Raw genomic sequence first — 22,928 nt, 5'->3', positions numbered from 1 at the left:
TCTTTCCAGTTAGTTTTGAAGTACTGTAAATAAATATGTGTTTTGAGAGAAGTTTCACAGAACTGCCAGACATCAGTGTGAGAACTCTACTCAACTGGGTTTTGAAACTGCTTATAACCATAATTTTAAAGTACAAAATGCATTTGTACCTTAATAAGCAGTCAGAGCAGAAAGGAGACTTCTTAACAATAATGCTTTAAAAGGAAAAAGTACATTACTTTGAAGATGATTTCTCATGAAATATCAGAACTTTTTTCCCTGTCTCCTTAAAACAGAACAGGTATCTCTTCCTTTCCTCCCTTGCTCCATAAATCCAAGCAAGGCTGAAACACTCACCTGTGTGTATTCCCATCTCAAAAGGGTCCAGTGAGGTTTGAAGCCACTAATGTACACAAAGATTTAGTGTTGCAAGTAAGGTATCAAAATAGGCTGTTTACCTAACATGCATGGAATAAACCAGGACACTGCCAGAATTTTATATGATTAAAATATGGAAGAAGATGCCTAAATGCATTATGCTGATATTTGCTTAGAGGAAGTGTTGCTTTTGCTGTATTTGACCTGAGGGATGACTGCGCAAAATGAGTTTGCTTACAGGAATAAGATCACAAAAATAGCACTTTCTAAGGAAACAGGAAAGATTTGCTGATGTTCTTTGGAAGTGCAAATTAAGCTGCTACATGAGGATAACACATATAAGGTATATAAAATTGTCATGTGGATTTGTGCTCAATCACAACTCAAGAAGTCTTTTTCAACTATCAAGAGTCAATCCTTGTGATGAACTCCCACAACATTTGTTTATCCCTTTATTCGGTTTGTGTTCTAAAAAAGGAAACATTTGCAGAAATGCAAGTACTCTATGAATGGCATTTGAACTGTGAGATTACATTATTCAAATAAATTTCCTTCTAGAAATCATCAGCTAATTGTCAACTATATTATTGTTCTCGTTGTTGTTGATAATACAATGCTGAAGTAGAAAAATCAGGAAGATGCATTGTCCTAGTTGGCTTTGAAGTGCAAACTGCAAGAAACTGCTAACAGTTTTTAATCCTTTCTAAAGCCATATAATGACATATTCAAGGTCACTGTGTGCTTCAGTAGGGCCAAAATTTTTAGAAAATAAAAATTCTGTATGTCATTGATTTGCTTTCTGTTTTTTGCTCTTTTAGGGTATATTTGGAACTATTTTAAGATCTTTCCATGCAATCAAAAGGACAGAAACAGCCTTTCCTTGAAGAAAGAGCAAACAAAACAGACCTTTTATGTCAGTACTCACCACCACCATGCCCAGAGGTAGAGATTTAGGAGAAACCATTCAATATTACGTCGTTCATGATCTGACAAATTCTGCTGCACCTTAGGTCAATGTCTCCCCTGTACAACATATTCTAACAATAAAACACAGAGGCTAAACCAGCAACTTTCTACTGCACGTGTGCCCAGTGGTGCTCTCCTCTCCCCCAGCCTCAGCCCTGCTCCCACAGCCACCTGCCCGTGGCTGATTCCAGCGCCGCAGCAATCTCACTGACACCACGGGACTCAAATCAAAGCTGCACATGATCCTTTGTAAGGTCAGGGTCTTGCTGTCCCGGGAAGACACTTTAATTACATGCAATTACTGTTAGCAATGTACAACCACTCTAATCTATCTGCTACAGGTCAGTTGTCAACCGAGGTGTGACCTGACTCCCAAAATCACAGTGAACTGAAAACAGCCTTTTCTAGAGATGCAAAGACAGTGACTGTGATGGATACCAAACAGAACAGTCCCAGCAGGATACATGATGTTAACCTGCAGAATGAAAAGGGGCAGAATGAAAAGCTGATGCTAATTTAATACCAGTCACATCAGTGGTGCCAATAGATAAGTCCCTGAACCGGGTTTTAAGCCATTCTTTCTTTCTGGGGGCTGTCTGCTTACAGAGTTGGAAGCTTTTCAGCATTTCATACAGGCTCCAAGAACATATCACTTATTTAACATTATAGAAAAGGCCACCCAGTAGGAGTTTTACATCATCTTTGGCACAGAATCAATACTTGGGTGTTTGGAGAGGAAGAGAGCAAAAAGAACCCTACTGCACTTCTGGTAATTTTACAAAGCAGTTTGATTCTTTGGGGACACCTGTACGAGCCTGTGGCTTTTTGCTTTTTCCTTGGGAGAGCCTGGGAATTGCAGGGTAGTTTATAAACAAACCAAGATTATTGCAGCAAGTTGAGTGCTGTGCAGGCACTGGGGTGAGGAGGAGCCCAGCTGGGTGAGGTGAGGCTGCCAGAGAGGGGCTGCTGGTGCACTGTGGGTGCCTGTGACATGGAGCCTCGTGGGGGGCACCATGTGGTGCCCTGGGCTCTGCAGCATCTGCCAGCCTGGCCCAGGGAAATCTGGCCATGACATGGGAGCAAGGACGTGGCCATACACAGCAAACATGCAGAACACAGTCCAGCTGGAGGCACATGACCCAACCATGCTCCTCACACAAGGGAACTGGACTGCACGTCATGGACTGGTGTCCAGTGTGCCACAGCTACCAGCCATGGATCGGTGGGTTCTCTACCAACAGGACATGTTTGCACAGCTGCAAAACCTGCTGCCATGAGGGAAGGTATGACAGGGATGTAACTGTGCTAGGCTGGGCTGCCCCACTGCTTTTATTGTCTCATTTAAATCAAATTGCTGTGTGCAACTGGATTAGGCAGTTGTTCTTCAAATGTTACACCCTACACACCATTAAGATTCATGTGTTTTTCAGATGAAGTCATCTGAGCAATTGCTTTCCCAGTTGCTCCCATGATGTACAGGCTGCTGACAGTTCCATTTTCCATTACTTCCCTCCACTTTGCAAACTCACTGCCTGCTTGATCACTGAAGGATAACAAGTGCTTCCAAGGAATTTGAACGGTGGTGTGTAACAAAGGTGCTGGGCTGCAGGATCTGAGTCCTAATCAGTTGATGAGTAACTCTGGTTGCCTGACACAAGCAAATGAAAGGCAGCACAAAGCAAGTGCTCAGGTTTATCTCAGCTGGTCTTCCACACTGTGTTTTATTGAGGATTGCTGTTCTCTTGCTCATTGTGTTGCCATACTCAGTGTAATGAAAATAATTAAGACAACTCTAATGAGATTATTAACAAAGCAGGAGATGAAGCATCTTACCATTCTTCCTGAGAATTAAAACCAAGTAAACAAGTAACCTTTTCCCTGTAGGAAGCTCCTGGGAATTACTAGGAAAAATCTCAACAAGCCAGGCACTAAGCAAGCAGATCTCTTGGTTCACTTCACATTAGCTTGCTCACCTGCAGCATTTCCAAAGCGCTGCCCAGCTTCCAGGAATGCAGTTTGCCAAGGAAAATGCCCCATCCCATCCCACCTCGAAGAGCCAGTGCCAGAGCCGTGCTGGGAAATTGGCTGCTGGCAGGCAGAGCCAGGCTGCAGCTGCCACCAGGGACCCTGTGGCACACACACCGGGAGAAGGGCAACCGAGGCCAAACGAGCTATACAACCATCAATTAATAATTAATGGTATATACAAATATTATTCTGCCTTCTCAAGAAAAAGGCCACACAGTCTCACTAAATTCAGGTTCCTTCAGAGGGCAGCCGAGTTGCAGAGCCTGGACACGGGAACAGTGTCTCAATTCCCTCCAGGGGCCAGTTATGTGAAGTAAAATGAAAAGGATTCAGAGCCAGGTGAAACTCGGGCAGGCAAAGCAATGATCAGACACAGAGGCTGCTTTAGTCTCTTTTCTAAACTGGAGCATGCCAAAAGCCAAGAGATTTGCAGCAATTCCTCCCTATGTGGAGTAGGGAGCAGCTGAGGTCAGTGCTGAGGTCTCTTATGTCCAAGTATTTCCTTGAAACAGTGAGAATTAAAGACTAGCTGTTTTTTAAAATAAAGAATGAGATCACCCTGTATTCATTTGACAGCAGGAACTGGTGTCTTCGAAAGCACGAAACACATTCTCTTAACATCAATCCACCTGAACCCTCCATTTCAGAGACAGCAGGAGCAGGTGGAAAGCCTAAAGTTCAGCACAACTGCATGAATTTTATGCCAGGTTTTAATTTGGCAGAGTAATCCTAAAATTACATTATCATACCTGTTAAGGCAAGCAGCCACCATATAAATTATACAGTTATATGCACTCTTAAGCTGAAAGCATTTTTCTTTTTAGACAAGTGCAAAAAAGGCTGCCAAACTGAAGAAACAGTGTCACTTAATAGTTTCAGACCCTGTTAACCTATGAAAATGCAAACGATGATTAGAAAAAAGACCTGATAATGTTGATAGACAGTTTAATCCCCAGATTCTCACTATGACTTTTCCTTTTTTTTTCTTGATTAGCTTCAATTCTGAAACTACATGAAAAAGAATAAGGGGGGGGGGGGGAAGGCATAACAAGGAGAGTAAATCATAGAGTTAATCATATGCAGGGAAAAGGTTATCCAGCCAATGCAAATCCAAGAGAACAGCAATGGTGCAAAGACAGAACCATTTTACTGTGATTTGTCATGTAACAAAGAGCTTGCTTTGATTTTGACACTTGAACCACAGCACATAAATTGATTCTTTGATGGTGACACTTTGTGTTAGAAAGTCATTCTTCAGCCAGGGCACTCATGGTGTTCAGCTCACCTGCTCATGGGGGAGTATTTACCATTATACCAACTGCTGCAAAACCATCACTCTGCTTCTGCAACAACACTTGCTCCAGCACTCCCATCATCCTGGTCCAGCCCAATCCAAGGCAGCCCAGTTCCAGGTTGCATGGATGCTACACCAGCATCCCCAGGAGGTCTGGTGCAGCATCACGAGCAGCTATTTCTCTGCTTTTTCATGCTTTTCTCAGAACAGAAGGTACGGAAGACCAGGGGAGTTTTACCATCAACCCAAAGGGCCTAAGCCTGATCCACAAATTTGTCCAGGTGCTTACATTCACATCGATTTCACATGGGACTTGGTGACCAAATAAACACTGCTGTGGGTACAGGTGTCACAGTTCTATTGCAATGTGTTGCACACAAACAAATCCCTTTGACTACAGCAGGCATCACCTTCCTAAAGCAATGTAAGATAAGAAAGCTTCCTACATTGTCTGTGCCTGTCAAACAGGCTGGATCTGACAGCAGAGGTCTAGTGCTCTGCATGTTCCTAACAACATCCCACTGAATTACCTGCCTGCCACATTTTTAAGCAAGGTAAAATGTCCAAGCTACCCCAAATGCAATAGTTCAGAAATGTGGAAAATGCCAGAATACCAGTCCAGGCTATTGCCAGCCCTGGAGAGGATCAGGGCATATGTGCCCCACTGTCCCTCTCTACCCTGCCTGCCTGTGTGGAGACCAGGGCCAGTGTGCAGGCAGGCAGAGGCAGCAGTGCCATGCCCACGGCACCCCAGGAGCATCCTCCACAGCAGGACAGGAGCAGTGGGTGGGTACAAAAGGTCTTTACTCTCCCACGTCCTGCTTCTGTCAGGTGTGATTTTCCTCGCACACGTGGAAATACTGTGGGTGATTGAGTCATCCACTTGGGAGAATATTTGGGTAATGAAATCATTTAGGTGCCTACTAGGGTGTCTGGCAAGGGACTGTGCTTTTGTGGCAGGGTAGTATTTATCCTCTGCAGCTTTTACAGGGATACACAGTTTGCTTGGATTCCACAATTATCACCTAGGATAGGGACATTTTCTTAGCTCTCCTCAGGGAACCTTTGTCTCTGCATCATTAAGCCCCCAGCCTACTGGAAGCCTATTTATTTCTGTGTCTAGGCATTTCTTATGATTGTTTTTCAGTTACAGCTTTATGTTGGATCCCTTTTCTTTTGTTCCCTTCTGAAAAGGAACAGTTGTCTGCACAGGGGAAGTTCTGTGTCTGCCAACACTGCTGCTTTCCTTTGATGACAAGACAGGTTTGATTTGGGTTTGTGTCTGGCTTGCCTACCTGCTTGTTCACAGCAGATTCAAAAACATGCTGAAAGTTTGCAACCTGCTGCCTTTCCTTGGTTGGGAAGAGGAGAAAGATGAAAGGGTATGCTGCATCTGATTTTTCCTGAAAACTTTTAGACTATATCTCCACAAAGGACTCTTATAATTGTTCCTTCACAGACAGACAAGGCCAGAAGTGCTGGTGTGAAGGAAGCCTCCTCTGGGGAGCTGTGGGCAATTTCACAGTAATCCCTACCATAAGCAAAACGAGCCATCATGTGCAGCCCCAGGGAAGTCCTTACATCATTGAAGGCAGATGTGGTGTTGGGGGGTGAGCTACATGACTGGGATGGGTCAAGAGTCCAGTCCCTTTCCTCTTCCATGAAGTCCTCCAGTCTCCAGCTGACTTGCACATCCCACAGCTTCTCTGAGCTGGGAAGCACAAGGTTGTGGTGGGAAGGATGTGGGAAGGGAGCCAGGGTACCTCTAAATGACTGAGCAGTCTAGGGTCATGTCACAGCCACTGACTGGGAGAGCAGCTTTGGGGTAATGCCTGCCTGCACCCAGCAACGTATCTGTCCCTGACAGGCAGTGAAAAATGCTTACATTCCCCCAAAACTGTCAGGGACACATCAAGGACAGACTGACTCTCCTCAGCTAGGAGAGGACACAAACACTGCAATCCACACTTACTGTGGTAAAGATGATGCTGGATGCTTGAATGGCATTCTTGTAAACTGTAAACTTGTAAACTGTACTGTGCATTTGAAAGTCAACCTAATGACGGATTTAGAGGCTTAAAGAAGCTATTTTACTTTACTTGTTTGAATCTTTAATTACACACTTCTCTTCATCCCCAGTCATCAGCTGTGACACTGGAGAGCTTTATAAATCACTGGGTTATGGTGGGTTTGGTGTCTTCAAACAATTACAGGTTTAGCACATTTCAGGAAGACAAAGTAGTTGAAATGCTGATGAGCTTTGACAAATCAAACATGGGATTCTACAGGAAGTTTTTTTATTGGGTTTCAGGCCAACAGAAGCAACTCCTAAATATCCTGGCAGTGCTTGGCTGGGCGATGCTGCCTTGCTTGGGGTGTGCCTCTGGGCTTCATTTTTTGATGACTGACACTTCTATTTAGAGAGTGAATACAAGGGAGTTGCTAGAAAGGGAACATTTCTGAACATGTTTCAATGTACACAGATTTGAGTCACAAAGTCTGTTAACGTACAGTTCCTGGTACTGGCCCCTTCCATTTTATCTTGAGATAAGAGTCTTTGCTCCACCCATGGCAAAGTGACTGCTGTGCTGCAGCACTCTGGGCTGCTCTCTCCTCTTAGTCGAGGGTCGGCAGTGTAAGCAAGAGCTTCTTTGTTGTCCCACTCTAACATAAATCATCAGACCAAAACAGAGTTTGCTTTCTGTGCTCAGTTCTCCTAAGGTGATGTCTGAACAGGCAGTGCTGCTCTCCAGTAGCAATGAGTTAGAAGCAAAGTCAGCAGCTGACAGGTGCCATCTATTACCTTCACAGGAGAATAACCCTTAGGGCTTGGAAGATTAGTGTTAGGGTACATGCCTCTGGTTTGACAGTGTGAAATGAGCCCCAGGCAGGTAATAGTCAAAAGTAAATGCTCCTGGTATTCGGTATCCTCTGTAAAACAGGATGGATCATTGGAATCATTGGCTATGAGCTATACCTGCTCCATAAATGGTAATCTCAGCCCTGCATCCCAAGCTTAAATGGTGCATATTAATGAAGAAGTTGTGTTCTTGGCTCCTGTTCTCTGGTCAAACTGAGCACTTCACCCTCCAGGAATGTAGTTCTGTCACCTTTCAAAGATGTAATTGGCAAAAAGTCAGTGTAACAGGGAAAAAATATATATTAGCTTAGGGGGCCTTAAGAGCCAGAGAAAGGACTTCGGTGTTGATAAATGAGTGGGAATTAGAGGGCACACTGATATTGTGGTAAAGATATAGGATCACGCAGGTGCTCACTTCTGCAGGGTGCATTTTTTTACATCTTCTTGAAAACTGCTGTCTTTTGCAAAGGATCAATACTCTGTGAGCTACTAGTCAGACTCCTGAGTATTACAGAATAAAATTCATCTAAGTCTATAAGCCTGATCCAAATAGTAACTGATGCAATCAGTAACTTACAACTTCTATGCTGAAGAATCTACCACCACATCACATCAGAGACGAGGGAGTGCCTGGACAACCTCTCACCTCCAACCACACATGGCCCGATGCTGAGCTCCACCTGCCAAAAGGTGGGGAGGGCCAAAAGGGCTACCCATGCTGCAGTGTGGCTCCTGGCATGGAAAAGGTGGCCACCCTTGCCTGCCACTAGAAAGATGGGGTCATCAGGCATGAACTAGACCCACGTTTTCAAAAAGCATGGAAAAAAGGTCACTGACCTTTTTACTGTCTTCGTCCTAGGTGCAGGCACACATCTAAATGGCAATGCTGCCCTCTGTTATGTCTTCAGCTGCTTGCTCAGGTGTGACTGTGTAAGCAGAGCCACCTAGTCCTGTCACAGCCTGGGGCTCTGAATCAGCTTCAGACAAATGACAAAGAATGCAAAAAGCAAATCTGGCTCCTACAGGAAGCTGAGTGCCTTCAGTTCCTAAAGAGCTTCAGAAAGGGCATTTTACAACCAGTAAGGACAAAGAAATCTAAGTTATTCTAACCTTCATCCACTGCTTTTTCATTATATAAATCCTGTATTAACATGTAAATAAAACCCAATATTTTCACCTTGTCACTTTTTAAACTAGTGACATCCAACTTCGTGGCTTAAAACTCAATGAAACAATTTTATTATCAGATTACAAGCTAACTTTTATTTGATCTTTATTTTGGTATGTTATCTTATTGATGAGTTCAATATGGAAATTTCAAGGTAATCATGAGTCCAATGCAATCATTCCATATAAAACTGTATAAGACATATGTTTTTAAATGAAAATGTACTGACAATGTATTATCTCCACATGCCCATTTCTAAAAAGAAGTGATAGAATTAACAGGAAATAAAGATTATTCCTTATTCATATTAGTTCTGACTCCAACACTGGTAATCATATTGACTGTTAAATAGCTCCACAAATACTTTTCTTGTACTGAGTGCAAGTACTTGTGTAGGCAAATACTGCTGGGCCCTGGCAAAAGTGGGAGAATCTGGGTTCTCTGATTCAAAGGTTTATTATTAACAAAGCCCTTAGTAGCTCAAACCCCACGAAATGGTTTCAAGTGAACAGTCACACCACTAGTCGGAGAAAGGCACACATGTGATAAAGAAGGAGAATGAAACAGCTCACTGACGTGTTGATACACAGCTGATAAGGAAAACAAAAACCGACTTAAAAAAACCCTAACAGTTGAGTTCAGTCGAAGTCAGAAGCAGCATCTGGTCTCTTTTCCCTCCCAGCATCAAGAAGATGTGTGCAATGATGCTGAAGACATTTCCAATTCTAGCCATCTTTGCAGGTAAGAATAACAAACTGATAGCACTGGAATAAAGGAACTTCTTGGAGTAAGAGAGCAGGTGAACCTGACTGGCGAGCTAGGAGAACATTCAAGATGATTTATTTCAGGATGGAATGAAAATCATGTCTCTACTGCTAGGCCATTTTGTGGCAATCCACAAGTTGACCACTGCTGGCAAGAGTTTTTTTCCCAAGAAGAGAATTTTAGCTTTGGTAGAGTAATGCTTTGCTCTAATGCCAGGAAGAGGCAAAGAGCTCTCGCATGGAGCGTTCAGGTCTTTCAAGTGTTTCAAGGTTAGATTTTCCCATATTCAGCTTCTGTCTCCCCTTGAAATGATACCTCGGTTCCATTGCCTCAAAAAAATTTGGGGAGGATGCTTAACTTTTAGCATGCAAATAACCTTTGGATTTTAAGTGGACTTTAAGTGAGGGCATAATACTTTGTGGAATCTGAGAATTTTACGCCATATTAAAGAGTGTATGTTATTCATGTTTCAAGGACATTTCATTGAGCTAAGCTTTACTTTTACGATTTACAGAAGCAGGCATTTTAAGGCTAACGCTCCATGGAGACACTACACAAAACCCACATTTTCTTTTCAAGAGGGAATTACCTGGTTTGGATGCTATAGAAATATTTTAAATAGCTGCTCCTGGAGCTTCAGTGTTCTAACTCTCACACAGACATGAACCAAACAGATTTTTACCTTAGAAATGAAAAGCAATTCAGAGTTGGTACCAATACTTTTCAAAACAATGTTCTGTAATTTCAAAGTTCTGGATTTAAGACTAGCAGTGTGTCCATCCTGATGGGCACCACTGACTGGGGGTTTCTGTTGCGGCTAGGAAAAGATCAGCAAACTTGGATTTACTTCATGAGCACTTAAAACTGCAAAGGACTTCAGTGGGTGATTCCCAAGGACTTTCTCTGTTGGAAGGAAACAGTCTTAGCATACGATTGTTGAGTAAAAGACATGCATCAACTGTTTTTAACAAGTTATGGTCCTGTTCACACTAGCTTTTTTCACTGAGTTGCTTCTTACTCTACTACATGTTTTTCATTTAAAGCAAAAGGCCTTTATGTATGAGATAGGATTAGGGGTTAGAAAGACTAAACAGTGAACTAAATGCAAAGTGAAACTCCCATTAACATCCACAGGCTCCATGAGTCCAGTTTGCTCCATTGTCAGTCAAAAGCTTGATCTTGCAATGAGTGTTGGCTTTAAAGAGCCTTGCTGGACAGTGTTGGTTTCATAGGTTTGGACTTCACATTTTCACTAGAGAGAAGCCTATTTCAGCCAAATGTATACAGTTTCATGGAAACTAGAATGCTTCATGGAGCTAATTCATTTTCTGCTAAAATGAATTTATTCTGGAAAATCTTACAACAGTCAGGCTCTGTGGCACTCCTGACTCCAAAACCAGAGAGTGACAAAGGAAATTCATGGACCAGATGACTGGAAAATGGAAGTTTTCAGTAGAATGACATTGTGTTGAAACACCATAGCTTTAATCCTGCAAAGAGCAGAAAATAAATACATGTAAACTGTGACAAGAAACTATCATCTTCTGGTCAACACTAATTCTTAAAGCTGAGAACAGTGAACTGAGATACCTAAAATAATATGACACAGCTTTTATCTTAGCTCTCAGTAAGGATTAAGCTACTGTGAACTCACAGGATGAGCAGGACTGGCAGCAGCACTGGGATCCCCTCTCTCCCCAAGGCAGCTTTGACACATTTAGGTCAGTCTCCAGCCATTTCTGTGAGACTGTCTTCACATATAATACAAATCTTGTTGTAGTTTAAACATGCTAATTCTAATCCTAGCCACCACCAACACAGGAAGTCGATTATTCCTTTCTTCCTTGCAGTGAGCTTTAACTATGGAATCCATCAAACCAGGAAAACAGACCCCAAAGAATTCAGACTCTAGGTTCAGATAGGTTTGCACATTGTACCAACTGATGAATATGCAATATTTTCATGGCTGAAAGTGTCAAAATAAATTATTTCTTTTTAAAACAATGTTTTCTCTCATAGTGCTGATCATTTGAGCAAAATTCTCTTTTGGTTTTACTGGAGGGTCTGCTTGAACTCTCAAAGCATCACCCAAACATAAGATGCACAGATATTTCATTGAAAAGAATATTTTGTATGTTTTGTTTCTTCATTAATATGTGCAATAAGCCCACATAAAAATTATTATAACATGAAGTTCTTGCCTTGCCTGTTTTTTGCATACAAAGTGCCAAAATACTTATGTTTTCCATCATATTCAAAAGAAATATATCCTCCTTCTGAATCTTTAGACAGTAGCTTTAAAATTGGACTCAGTGACCTAGCAAACCCCTGAAATTCAGACTTATATTTCTGACAGTTCTAGCTCTGTTGTGTGTCACCGTTGCTAGTAACAACAGACAGATAAATACTCTAAGGTGGTGCTTGATTCCTTTCATTACTATGATTGTGTAGTCAAGACTGGTGAGAACATTATGGGAAAGGGCTCACAAGTTATGTTTGTGCCTCTTGTCTTTGAGCACAACAGAAAGGGTCGATTGAGCTATCACAGAACTTTGCACAACCCACATAATAAGAGCAGCTCCAAAAAGCTTAGTTTGATGTTTCCAGTGTAAAGGCATTGGAAAAAAACAGCTTCTGCATGTAATCCCTAAACAAAAGCAAAGTAATTAGCAAAAGCAAAGCAGAGAAAGGCTGCTGGGCTCTAGCCTGGGACAGTGCCACTAAGCTCCAGTCAGAACACAAGAATGTACAAGAGACAACGCTGTAGGTGATAGTGCTCCACAATGAAGGAGGTCAGACATCTAAAGGAAGAACTGCAAAAAAACCCCAAAAAGGCAAGAAGGGTGTAAAAAGGGCAAGACACAGCTATGAATATGAGTGCAGGAGCAGGAGAGCACTGCAAGTGCAGAAGAAAAGTTCGGTTTAGCCACAGGCTGTTAGTGAGAAGATGAGTCTCTGCTAGTGAAAACAAATATGGGTTGAGGAACTCTGCTTTTTCAGAATATCATTTGTTGCAAGGGATCAGGTATTCTAGGGGATTTATTTGCTTGTTAGCTTTCACCCACCCCTGGCTTGTTATCACTGAAATTACCACACAAAACCCAAAGGAAAACGTACTGAAAAAGAGAAAACTAGACAGGTCCTACAGATTTCTTTGATAATGCAGGGAACAAGGCACTCCTGCATGGCTCCCAGGGCAGCCCTGGCTGATCTCTCCTCACCATGCTTACTGCCCACAGGCCACGTCAGCGGAGTTGTGGTGACTGTCCCTGAGAAGACAATGAACGTCACTACAGGTGGAAACGCAACCCTGCTCTGTACCTACACGAGTTCTGCACCTCTGGGAAATTTCTTTATTCAGTGGAGCTTTTACAGTGCCAGAGAGAGCCAGCTGCATACTGTAAGATATTTATTTATTATTACTACAAAATTATATTGAAGATATCCTTAAGTCCTCAAAGATTCTTGTTACATTTGATAGGGTTATCCTTACTACAGACCAAGGAGGCAGGTAATGTTGGTGTTCCCACCCTAAAGGCTTAGGACTGAGGTGCAATGAAATTTAGGGGCAGATGCACAAATTATCTAGGCTCTTAGTTCCCTCTGGCATGCTTGAACTCCTTTAGAAACTGATGAGAATGTAAAAAAGTGATTCAGATGCTCAAACGACTTGCTCCAGGTCACACAGGAAGCGTGAAGCAAAGACCAGGTGTCCAAAAATCACACAAGTGCTGCAACCCCTGGACCAGCTCCCTTTTCTCTTGTCTGGCAGATATTTCCTGCCATTGTGAAGGCTGCTTTCCTGGTGAGACGCCCTTGCCTATGACAATGTGTCCTCCATGCAGGGGTCAAACAGAGCTCCTTGACTCAGCCACTGCCGTTGCCATTCGGCAGCTCAGTGAGAGGAGCAGGGCACAACAACTGGTTACTGGCACAAAGGGAGCAGGGAGTGTTTGGCAGGGCTCTGCAGAAAGTCGTCATAGCAGGAAATTTGCCACAGCAAACTTGCATTGGTATTTCATGGCATTCCATGGCTGTCATTGTGGAAGCAGAACAATTACAGAGCAAAGGCAAATGCTCCCTGGCCTTCCCAAGAGGCTGAGAGGCCACAGAGCCAAACAGTATCTTACCCCGAGGGTATAATGAGACTGTGTGGTAGGTTGGAGTATCAGCATGGAGGCAGCACGGGGATTGCAAAGGACACCAATACTAGGCAGCTACATGCTGTAACCCTGCCTGAGCCTCTCCTGTGGCTGTAAAGACCTTGCAGAGCAGTCTGGTCTGATGGGATGTGTAACTGCCTATATGTACTCGCACTGTTGCCCAAACTTCGAGAGCTACCTGTTAATCTTATATTTTGGTGGGGAAATGAACCCATGAATTTCACTCCCAGCATAACACACAGGGTATGAGTTCCCATCAGCTCAGTCCTGACAGGTGCTGAGCAGTCAGCAACACTTTTCTTTATAAGAAAAAATGCTGATTAGAAGTGTTGCTCCATCCTTGAAGATGACTGGGAATTTTCTTTCACACCCTGGTGTCAGGCATGTGCCTGTGAGACCATCAGTCCCCATTATTTTTATCCTGTTGCTAACATCTTTTTTTATAAAAGTTCAGTCCTCCTGCCTGGTGTTACAGCTGAGAGCTGATGTAAAGAGAGTTGACTTAGAGGACTGTCATGGTTCACTCTGAGGATATTCTTGTCACATTCACCAATTTCCTAATAATATTATGGTAGGAGGTTTGCCATTGCTGATTGAGCTACACCTTCTATTTGGTTTATCAGTTATAGAAGAATTAGACTGTCTGTAATTTGCAGGATGTGCAGGATGTAATATATTTGGCATTGAAGAGTTATAGCCAATAGGTGAGAAATGTCAATATAACCTACGACAGAACTGCTCACCCTTCTGCAGTACACCATAGCCACAGATAAAGTCTGTATCAGTGCCAAGTACAAACTCTGTGCCCATCCCAAATTCTGACTGCAGCTGAATGCCAGACTGATGTATGCACACCTTGCCAGATTGTTTGAGTAGTTGTTACTCATTGTTTGCTCTCCTCAAATTAAAACTATTTTATTGCATTAAGAATTATTCACGTAAAGGTGGTAGCTACAGATTTCCTAAGTGGTATATATTTTAATTTTGATCCAGTATGTTACATCTTAAATTCTAATCACTTCTTCAGGTACAGCACTGAGATAGGATCAAGCCCATCTCCTCCAGGTTTGGTTAGAGTCTCTTTGTTCTACTTGCATCAAATTTCCCATATTGCGAGAGAATAAATGTCATACATTTTGTGGTCATGACCAAGAGAAATAAACAGACTGTAGTTGCAAGTATTTTAGAGGGAGTATCACACAGTTTCAAGATATCCAGGAGGGGAAAACCATTTATAAACTGTGACCAGTAATGAGACAATAACTGCTAAGGATTATAATCATACAATACTGTGGGCAGTTCAGAATATGTTAAACAAGGACTAACTGATGTGATACTACTAAATGTCAGGGAAACCTTATAGGTCAATCCCTCCAGCACTCACTCCTGGTTCTGCAACTCTCACTGCAGGCAAAGGGGAAGTTGTGCCTATAGGGACTGTAAGAAACACTAGTGGGAAAAACTGCAGCTGTTTTCCCCCTGTCTGAAACTAATTTCATGGTAAATTCACTTTCACAGTGCGACATACATGCATTTGTAATGGATGATTTGCATTTTCATTAAATCAAATCAGTTCAGTCTGGAAAGGCCACAGGTTAGTGGCTAATCCTATTCTCCTTGAACACCAAGGTACAATCCCCTTTCTCTGCAGTGCCAGTTCTTGGCTGGTGTGCTCAGTGAGGCTTGGAGGGTTCCCCTCACTCTGAGCCTGCTGCTGTGCCTGGAGGGTGCACGTGAAAGAACAGTTGCATGACTGGGCACTACTCTTTTTAAAATGCTTTCAGCAACCCATTCAGTCTTGTATTACTTGACCCTGTATCCTTTTACCACAACACAGCAATTCCTTACCATTTTGAACCTATTCCCAAGAAAATTAACTATGCTAATGCAAAACCTGAGAAAGGACTGTGACTGCATGTGGAAAATACAGTTGAAGAAATTACACAACACAGCTGAACATGAAATTGGATTTTCACCCTCATTCCGAATGAGGTTGCTATTTCTATTTCAGGCTGGTGATTTTCTGAGTTTCAGAAAGAACTGAAAGCCTGAGAACCTGCATATTTTTCTCCTACAAGTTTAAACAAAAAATAATCTCTCTTTCTACAAACCTGGGCTTTGCCCTGGTGGCTTGGCATGTAGCTGAAGCAGGTCTCACATTTTGTTCCAAGTAGGAAATATATGCATGGCAATGAAGGAGGTTGCCAGCTCTGGCTTTCATTGTTTAGATAAAACAATATTAAAATACAAGTCAAAAATATATTTACTATGCTGGTAAGATGACAAAACCAACTATATTGAAAAGATTGGCACCATACCTTAGTGAATACCAGAACAATCACTTGCATTTTAAGTGAGATAAAATGATTTAATTTTATGAGATATTTAGATTCTCCTAACATGTCTGTAATATAAAAGCAAGCACTTCCTTATAAATAGCATATATTTTCCCTGAAAAGTTTGTTGAAAATTCTGTCCTTATTCAAAGTTTACATTTTTTTCAGCAACTAAATTGATAACATTTTCAAATTCAATTTTTTAAAGTTGAAAATTTCTGCCAAATATTTTGAAGACAGGAGACTTTCAATTTTTTCTAAAAAATTGCTTAAAGTATGTCTTCTTCTCTCTTCTTCTCTCACCTGCTACATTTTTAAATGTTCCTGACATCTTACTAAATGGCAGATGTCTTGATGACCATGCTACTCATATGGGCAGTATATTCACAATAATAAGAATAAGCAGAGGAGATGTTCTCCATAACAAATATGCATGGGAAAAAAATCTTGATTTTAATAAATAATGTTTATTTAAATAATTGAGAATATGCCCCTTTGTCTCTACAGTGGCAGAAAATAACAGAGAAAACTGTAGAACATTACAATTAAGGCCAATTTATGTCCTTAAGATGCTTTTGGCTTGAATCATTAATGAACAAGGGTTTAAATTACTAGATTTTTAAGACATAACATAATAAGCAGAGGCCACAGGTACCCTTGAAATTTACACTGCCACTTACATTACAGATTTTGCAGGGTTTTGAGACACATAGACTCAGGTACAGTCCTGTCTGGAGTGAAATCACTAAGACCAGGGTCAGGACTAGTGCCAGTGTTAACTTAATGCCCCTGAGTATTCAGCAACAGATTTTCCCCTGCCTCAAGGTGAGGCCATGCTGTTCACTGCTTTGCAGACCCGATGAAGATCTGTCTCCCAGCACAGACTTTGTGAGGTTGGCTGGTGCCTTTTGCTGCATGTTCTGGTGTTCTCATGCCCTGTTCCACGCTGCCCACCTTACCCACTGCTGGTGCAGGTGCTCAACAGCTCAGGTCATGGCAGTTAGGCCAGCGAGGATGAAATACCACAAACAGGCTGCTCACAGGAGCATGATGAAAAGGCAGGCAGCAAACAGCAGTGGCAGGTGTTCTCAGTGCTGCTTTGAAGGCAGCACAGCTATATATAGTGCATGAATATAGACCTTTATACTAATTGAGCCTAACCCTGCTCTTTTCCTGAGAAGTTTCTCGAGAAGTAATTACCCTCACTTGAACTTAATACTGTAAATATAAACTCATGGCAAATAGGATTCCATACATATTTTTAACTTTTTCTTCTTGCCATTTAGCCCTTAGCCACTTGTCCTTTAATGATAAATTTAATTTTTAAGTAATAACTCCCAGCCAAGGATCTTGAGAACTTTCTAATACTGAGCTCTATTTTACATCTAGTCAAACTGAGGCAAACACTATTTATTCAGCTCACCCAGGGAACATCACAGCCTGGCCTGGTTCCTAAGGTAAAGTCTCAGCTCCTGCTAAGACCTACATCTGTGCTTCATTTCACGCTCTGAGTCACTCGGCTGGCCTAGTGTAAAGCACCTAAGTAAATGTTTGACAGGCTGAAGCCTCTGTTGACTCTGCACAGGGAAGGCTCCAGCCCTGCAAAGCTAAATACAACTCCTGATCCTAGCCAGGGCCACACCTTGAGCCTCCAACCCAGACCACCCACAGCTAAAGTCAGGAATTGCCAGGGACATTGCCTGGCTACCCAGTATGTGCCCAGGGCAGGATTCTTCATTGAAATTTTAAATTCACTAGCTGAGTAAAGGTCACGAGTGCCTATTACTGGTAAGAGAAACAGAATTATTGATAGACTTCTTATGAAAATGTTCTCTAGAAAAAAGCAAGCTTGAAATATTTGCAAACATTGACACTGCTTTGGTAAAATTACTGATAGGCAATGGAGAGGGTTAGCAATGGAGTGTTAGCAGCACGTAACAAGAAGAATATCTTTCACTTATTTTATATATTGGCTTTCACCTTGACAGTGCCCTGTCCTTTTCTCATATGTGTACTATCAAGAAAGTAGTACTTCATGGACAGGGGCAAAGACAGGGAAGGAAAGCCTAAGGAAGGAAAGAGAGGCAAGAAAAGTGATCTGAGCACAGCTGTTTTGGCTCCTTCCACCCTGAAACCCCAAATTCAGATTCTTAGTAGTTCCAACGCCAGCACAACTCTGCTGCCCAGAGTAGTAAGGCATGGCTGTAGGCACTGGATACCATGTGAGAGCCAGGGGCCAGCCAGTCCTGTAGGTGTGGGGTTCCATTAAAAGCTTTTGAAAGAACAGATTCCTCACCACGTAGTATCAGCAGTTCCTGGGACCCTAACACATGCTTTCAGCCACAGACAACTGAGATTGTGTGTTGCAGAAGCTGTCAGTGCAAGGGACACCTGACTGGGAGCAGAGCAGTCCATTCCAGTCCCCGAGCAAAGACAGCCTATGAGGAGCACCTCTTGAAGCAGTACAGGAAGATTTTCTGGGAAGGGGCTCTCTGATACATAAGCATTTTCTTTTTCCTAGAGGTGATTTTTTAAATCTGAGCTTTATCTAGCACTTAGATGACTGAGCAGCCACTTACAAGGAATAGCTTCATGGAAAGCAGAGGCAACACCTCCAATGCAGAGGAACGGGAATGCTGTTGTCATTTCAGTGCAGTCAGAGTGACTCCCTGGATGTCAATGGGATTAACGTCGAACGCCTGTGCTTAGTACAAAGGAAAGTGAAGACAAGTAGAAAATGATCGGGTTGTAACTGGGTTGTTTTAGATCGAGCCAACATTAGACTTCAATCTTAGTTTGCCTAATTTTAGGTAAAACTCAGAAATAAGAGTCTATTGCATCTCACCGTTGACAAGGCTTGAGATACCTTCTGCAAAATCCTGCCCTTGTGATCAGCACTGATGGCAGGAGGGGAGCTGTGTAGAGAAGAAGCTCTTTGATTTTGGGGGAACATTTAAAGTCTCATTTAACTCTCAGATCAGCACATTTTTACTCAAATACAGAGTTCCCCGTGTCACGGTATTCTGGGTATGGATGAAAAGTCAGTCAGTCATTGTCAAAAGATGGTGTATGTGACAGATGAACGGGGAAGATGTAGCTGGAGATACAAGGTAAGAAAAAAATCCCCATAATCTTAAGGGAAAAAAACAGAACTAAATAGCTTCAACTGGATTTATGCTACTGTGAAACTTGTATTCCTGTCCTGGATTAAAATCTTACAACCAGCATATGACTGAAATAAGTTGAATCAGATGCATCATTCAGAATTTTTAACCCACCCTATTTTTTGTTGCATTTTTCTCTATCAAAATTATTTTTGGATGTAGCTGTTGGTGGGTTTTTTTTCCCCCACAGCTAGTCTTGGTGGCTGAACTAGCACCTTCAGGAATATTCTACACCAAGGGTATCTGAAGGACATGTCCACATACCAAGAGCCTCTGGGCTGAATGTAAGTCTGGATAGCCCAAATTTGGGGCTACATATTTTTGTAGTAAAACAAATCATCCTGGATCTCTCTTGTAGAATTCAAAAACATTTTGAGATGCAATGGATACAGAGGTACTGAGCTGCCTGCTGAATCGGCTTCCTCTCAGCTGTCAGCTCAGCGTTCCAGCTGTGATCCATTCCAAACTCCCTTTGACTGCAGTGGGATTCCTGTCTCACCATGAAGTACAGGGCACAGCCCAATGTAAACTGAGGTCTAATAATAACTGCTGAAGAGCAGTTACACCAAATGCACCGAGAAAATGTTTGTGCTTGATGCAGTGTAGGAATTATTCACTAATGGTTCAGTCACAAGAATGATACTGTGAGAACATGAAAGAGCTGCTCCTCAAAAATGCTTTGCACCAGGTAAAGCTGCTGAATGATTAATCCTCTAAAGGCTTGTGATTCCTTTCCCTTTCTTCTACCAATGCACTATTGGTACAAGATGCTTCTGGTCTTTATTGACACCCTCAATTACTCATGCAAAAATCCAAGTAGTGCAGGATATAATATCCCTACTACAGTCTGGCAGATCAGAGTTTTGACAAAAATGTATGAAAAGCAGCTGGGGATGAAATCAGATATTTGGGCCCAGACTTAGTCACATGACACATGTCAAAGAAATCAACACACGCCTGAGCATTTGCTTTCTTATCTAGTCAAGTTCAGAGTCTGAGCCTTAGGCTTTCATTAACACTCTGAGAGTGCAGCATTTGTTCTCTAATTAGATGGTAAGATGCTTAACAGAGAGATGAACACTTTTTTCCCCTGTTGTTATTTTATAAATTCTGTCTGTACTCAGAATTCAAAAAGAGATCATGATCTCAAACCAGTGAAGTTGTTAATATCCTCCTTTGCATTTATCAGTGAGAAGGAAACTTTAACAGTTCTTTTTCTAGTAGCTTGAGAAAATGTCAAACGGAAAATGATAAAACAACCCAATGACAGGGCCCTCTGAATGCCTGAGCTTTCCAGCTCTCCAGGCAGACTGTGAGTCACACACTGAATCCATCAGCCTAGAGAAACGTCATCGAACAGGATGCTACAGCTTCGCATGTGCTGGTGGGGGAAAGGGAGAAGTGGCTGGGGGAGGGAAGACAGGTATTGGAAAGGAAGTCATGTCCTGAAACTGTCCCCCAGTCAAGAAAGTCAAGAGTTCTGTGGAGATTAAGCGGGACACTTCATAACGTATCTTCAAGTACATCTCATCTTACAACTCTGATATCCAGATGTACTAGGCATGTACAGCAATGTGATGCGGTGACTTCAGGAGATGGGGGATGGGAGGAGTATTGGCCAGGAAATTATGAATGAGTCCATCCAAAGACATCTGAAAGACACGTATTTATGCAAATTCTAGTATATATTTGTCCTGTCCCGAGAAGAAAGGAAGCAGATGGAGGCATGCTTCTTCTAATCTACTGCCTGCTTTTTCACACACCCCCTTCACACCCTGAGGAAGATCTTTCTATAGAAGTTGCATAAAGAAAACCTGTAGGTGGGTTCCTCACACTCTGACAGACATCTGGCAGCCTTTGAAAAACCTCAGCTCAGCATCAGCTTTGCCAGCTGCTACTCTGCAGGCAAATACTTTCCTCAACACCACTCTAGAAGAGGAGCAGTGTTCCCATAAGTCAGGCTAAAGCAGAAGAAAAGGACATGTGATTTCATATATCAGGTCCTTCAGAACTGGGAACACAAATAATCTTGTCTCCAGCATCTGGAGTGCATTGAGATTACCAAGATTTTCTTTCAAATGAGTATTATCATTCCCAATTCCATGTTGTATTTGTAACCCAGCTACCCCAAACAGATACATTGACCCAACTGCCCTGGAAATCTGTGAGCCAGAATCCTTTAACTGGTTGCAGCAGAAAGTGACTGTGGCAATGCAGAGTAACTCAGAAAGCCCAGAAGGGGTAGGTGGCTGCTGACTGTGGCTCTAGGCCCACAGGTTGAATACCCAACTAAACTGCAACCCTTTCTAAAGTCAGGGAGATGTTTTCTGGGCAGCTTAGCTGTTTTGCAGAAAGTGGTGTCTCAGACTGTGAAGTTATTAGAGACAACAGTTTTAGGAGTGATAATCTCTGCCCTTTTTTCCTGTCAGTTTTTTGATTAGTCATCCCAGGCAGCTGCTTCCATGAAATGTGAAAAGGTACCATTATATAAAAATTTGCCTGAGCAAACTAGCTGGTAAGGAGAAGCACCAACCATTACTGCACCCTCATTATTGTTTCTACTCTGGTAGATCATCGACTTCACTAGAGCTGCTCGTGATTTGCTTGAGGACATAAAAAGCTTTTTTTTTGCAAAAGAAGCACACCAGATTTCTTTCGTTTTTGGTTTTTTTTTTTTTTTGCATTCAAGATGGTGCACTTAAAATATATTTATCACATCAGATTAAAAAGGCTTCCAGAAAATGTCTACCGTTGACTAAATGTAGTTTTCCCGTACAGAGATTTTAAGTAAAATGGAAATAAATGTCAATGAGATGTGTCTGTAGGAGGAAACATTAGTTGCCAGTTGCCTAAAAGAAAAAGTCTTATATATCTTCAACAGAAAACAAGATTTTTACTTTTGAATTGGAGCAGAAACATTTTTGCAAAGATTGTCATTTCAGTTTTCTGAAAGCCACAAATGAGCTTTTCAAGGACACCATAAAACCACTTTGGACAAAGGTTTAAAATACCCATTTTGAGTGTATTGTTTCAAATGGGCTATGAATTCACGGCCAATTAACTGAAACATGTTCCTTTTAAATGAAATTTCCTGTGTACACAATCCAATCATACCTCTGGGACAAGATATACACTCAGTAATTAATCACAACGTTACTCAGCCTTCTTGGTGTTTTCCACCTTCCTTCAGGCAATGAACCCCAGAGCCAGTGAGATAAGCATCAAACAGGAGCAGAGCAGAGAACAGGCAGGAACCTGCAGAGGAACTGAATGCATTACCTGAGGATGTTTCACCATCTTTATTTTCATAGTTGAAAAAAAACAGCCCACAAAGACTGTTTAAATCCATGAAGAGAAGAAATAGCCTCTGCTGTGTTGACACCTGCCTCAGATTTAACAGTGTACAAAAACTATTTTTGCTGTATTCATTCAAGCAGAAAGAGAGAACACAGGGGATTAATTTTTCAGCATATTTTATGAGGACTTAGAACATGTAGTTCATACTGACTTCAGGCCAATATAGCAAGGAGCACTTGCTCCTCTGTAACATTTCCTGGCATGCCCCGACTGCATTTAAGACTCACAGTGCAAGTCCTGCGTCCCAGGAACTTCTGCTGTAGCTAAGCTAGTGCTCAGTGGGCACTTTCTGCTACTCTTTACTCTCACATAAATCCCAGAGCACTCTGAGGTAGACTGAATAGAATTTAGCCCCTTTTTCCAGCAATCAGGCCTTTTGGTAAGATATAAAGGGCCTGCCACTCCTCTCATACTACTGCAAGACACACATGACTTCATTTAGATCATTGTAGAACTTCATTTCACATTAG

At 42.1% G+C, this 22,928-nt stretch overlaps 1 protein-coding gene across 1 annotated transcript in view; it reads left to right on the top strand.

The window, feature by feature from the left end:
- The first annotated feature begins 9,168 nt into the window (after positions 1–9,168).
- VSIG1 (V-set and immunoglobulin domain containing 1) overlaps positions 9,169–22,928 on the top strand; it is a 21,678-nt gene continuing 7,918 nt past the window's right edge. Inside the window, exons 1-2 of the mRNA XM_009072001.1 lie at positions 9,169–9,414; positions 12,678–12,838. Coding sequence (XP_009070249.1) covers positions 9,366–9,414; positions 12,678–12,838 — 210 coding nt within the window. The 5' untranslated portion in view covers positions 9,169–9,365. The remainder of the gene's footprint in view (positions 9,415–12,677; positions 12,839–22,928) is intronic.

The sequence above is a fragment of the Acanthisitta chloris genome, unplaced genomic scaffold, assembly GCF_000695815.1.
Source record: "Acanthisitta chloris isolate BGI_N310 unplaced genomic scaffold, ASM69581v1 scaffold42613, whole genome shotgun sequence".
NCBI lineage: Eukaryota > Metazoa > Chordata > Aves > Passeriformes > Acanthisittidae > Acanthisitta > Acanthisitta chloris.
This window is presented reverse-complemented; position numbering and strand designations above follow the sequence as displayed.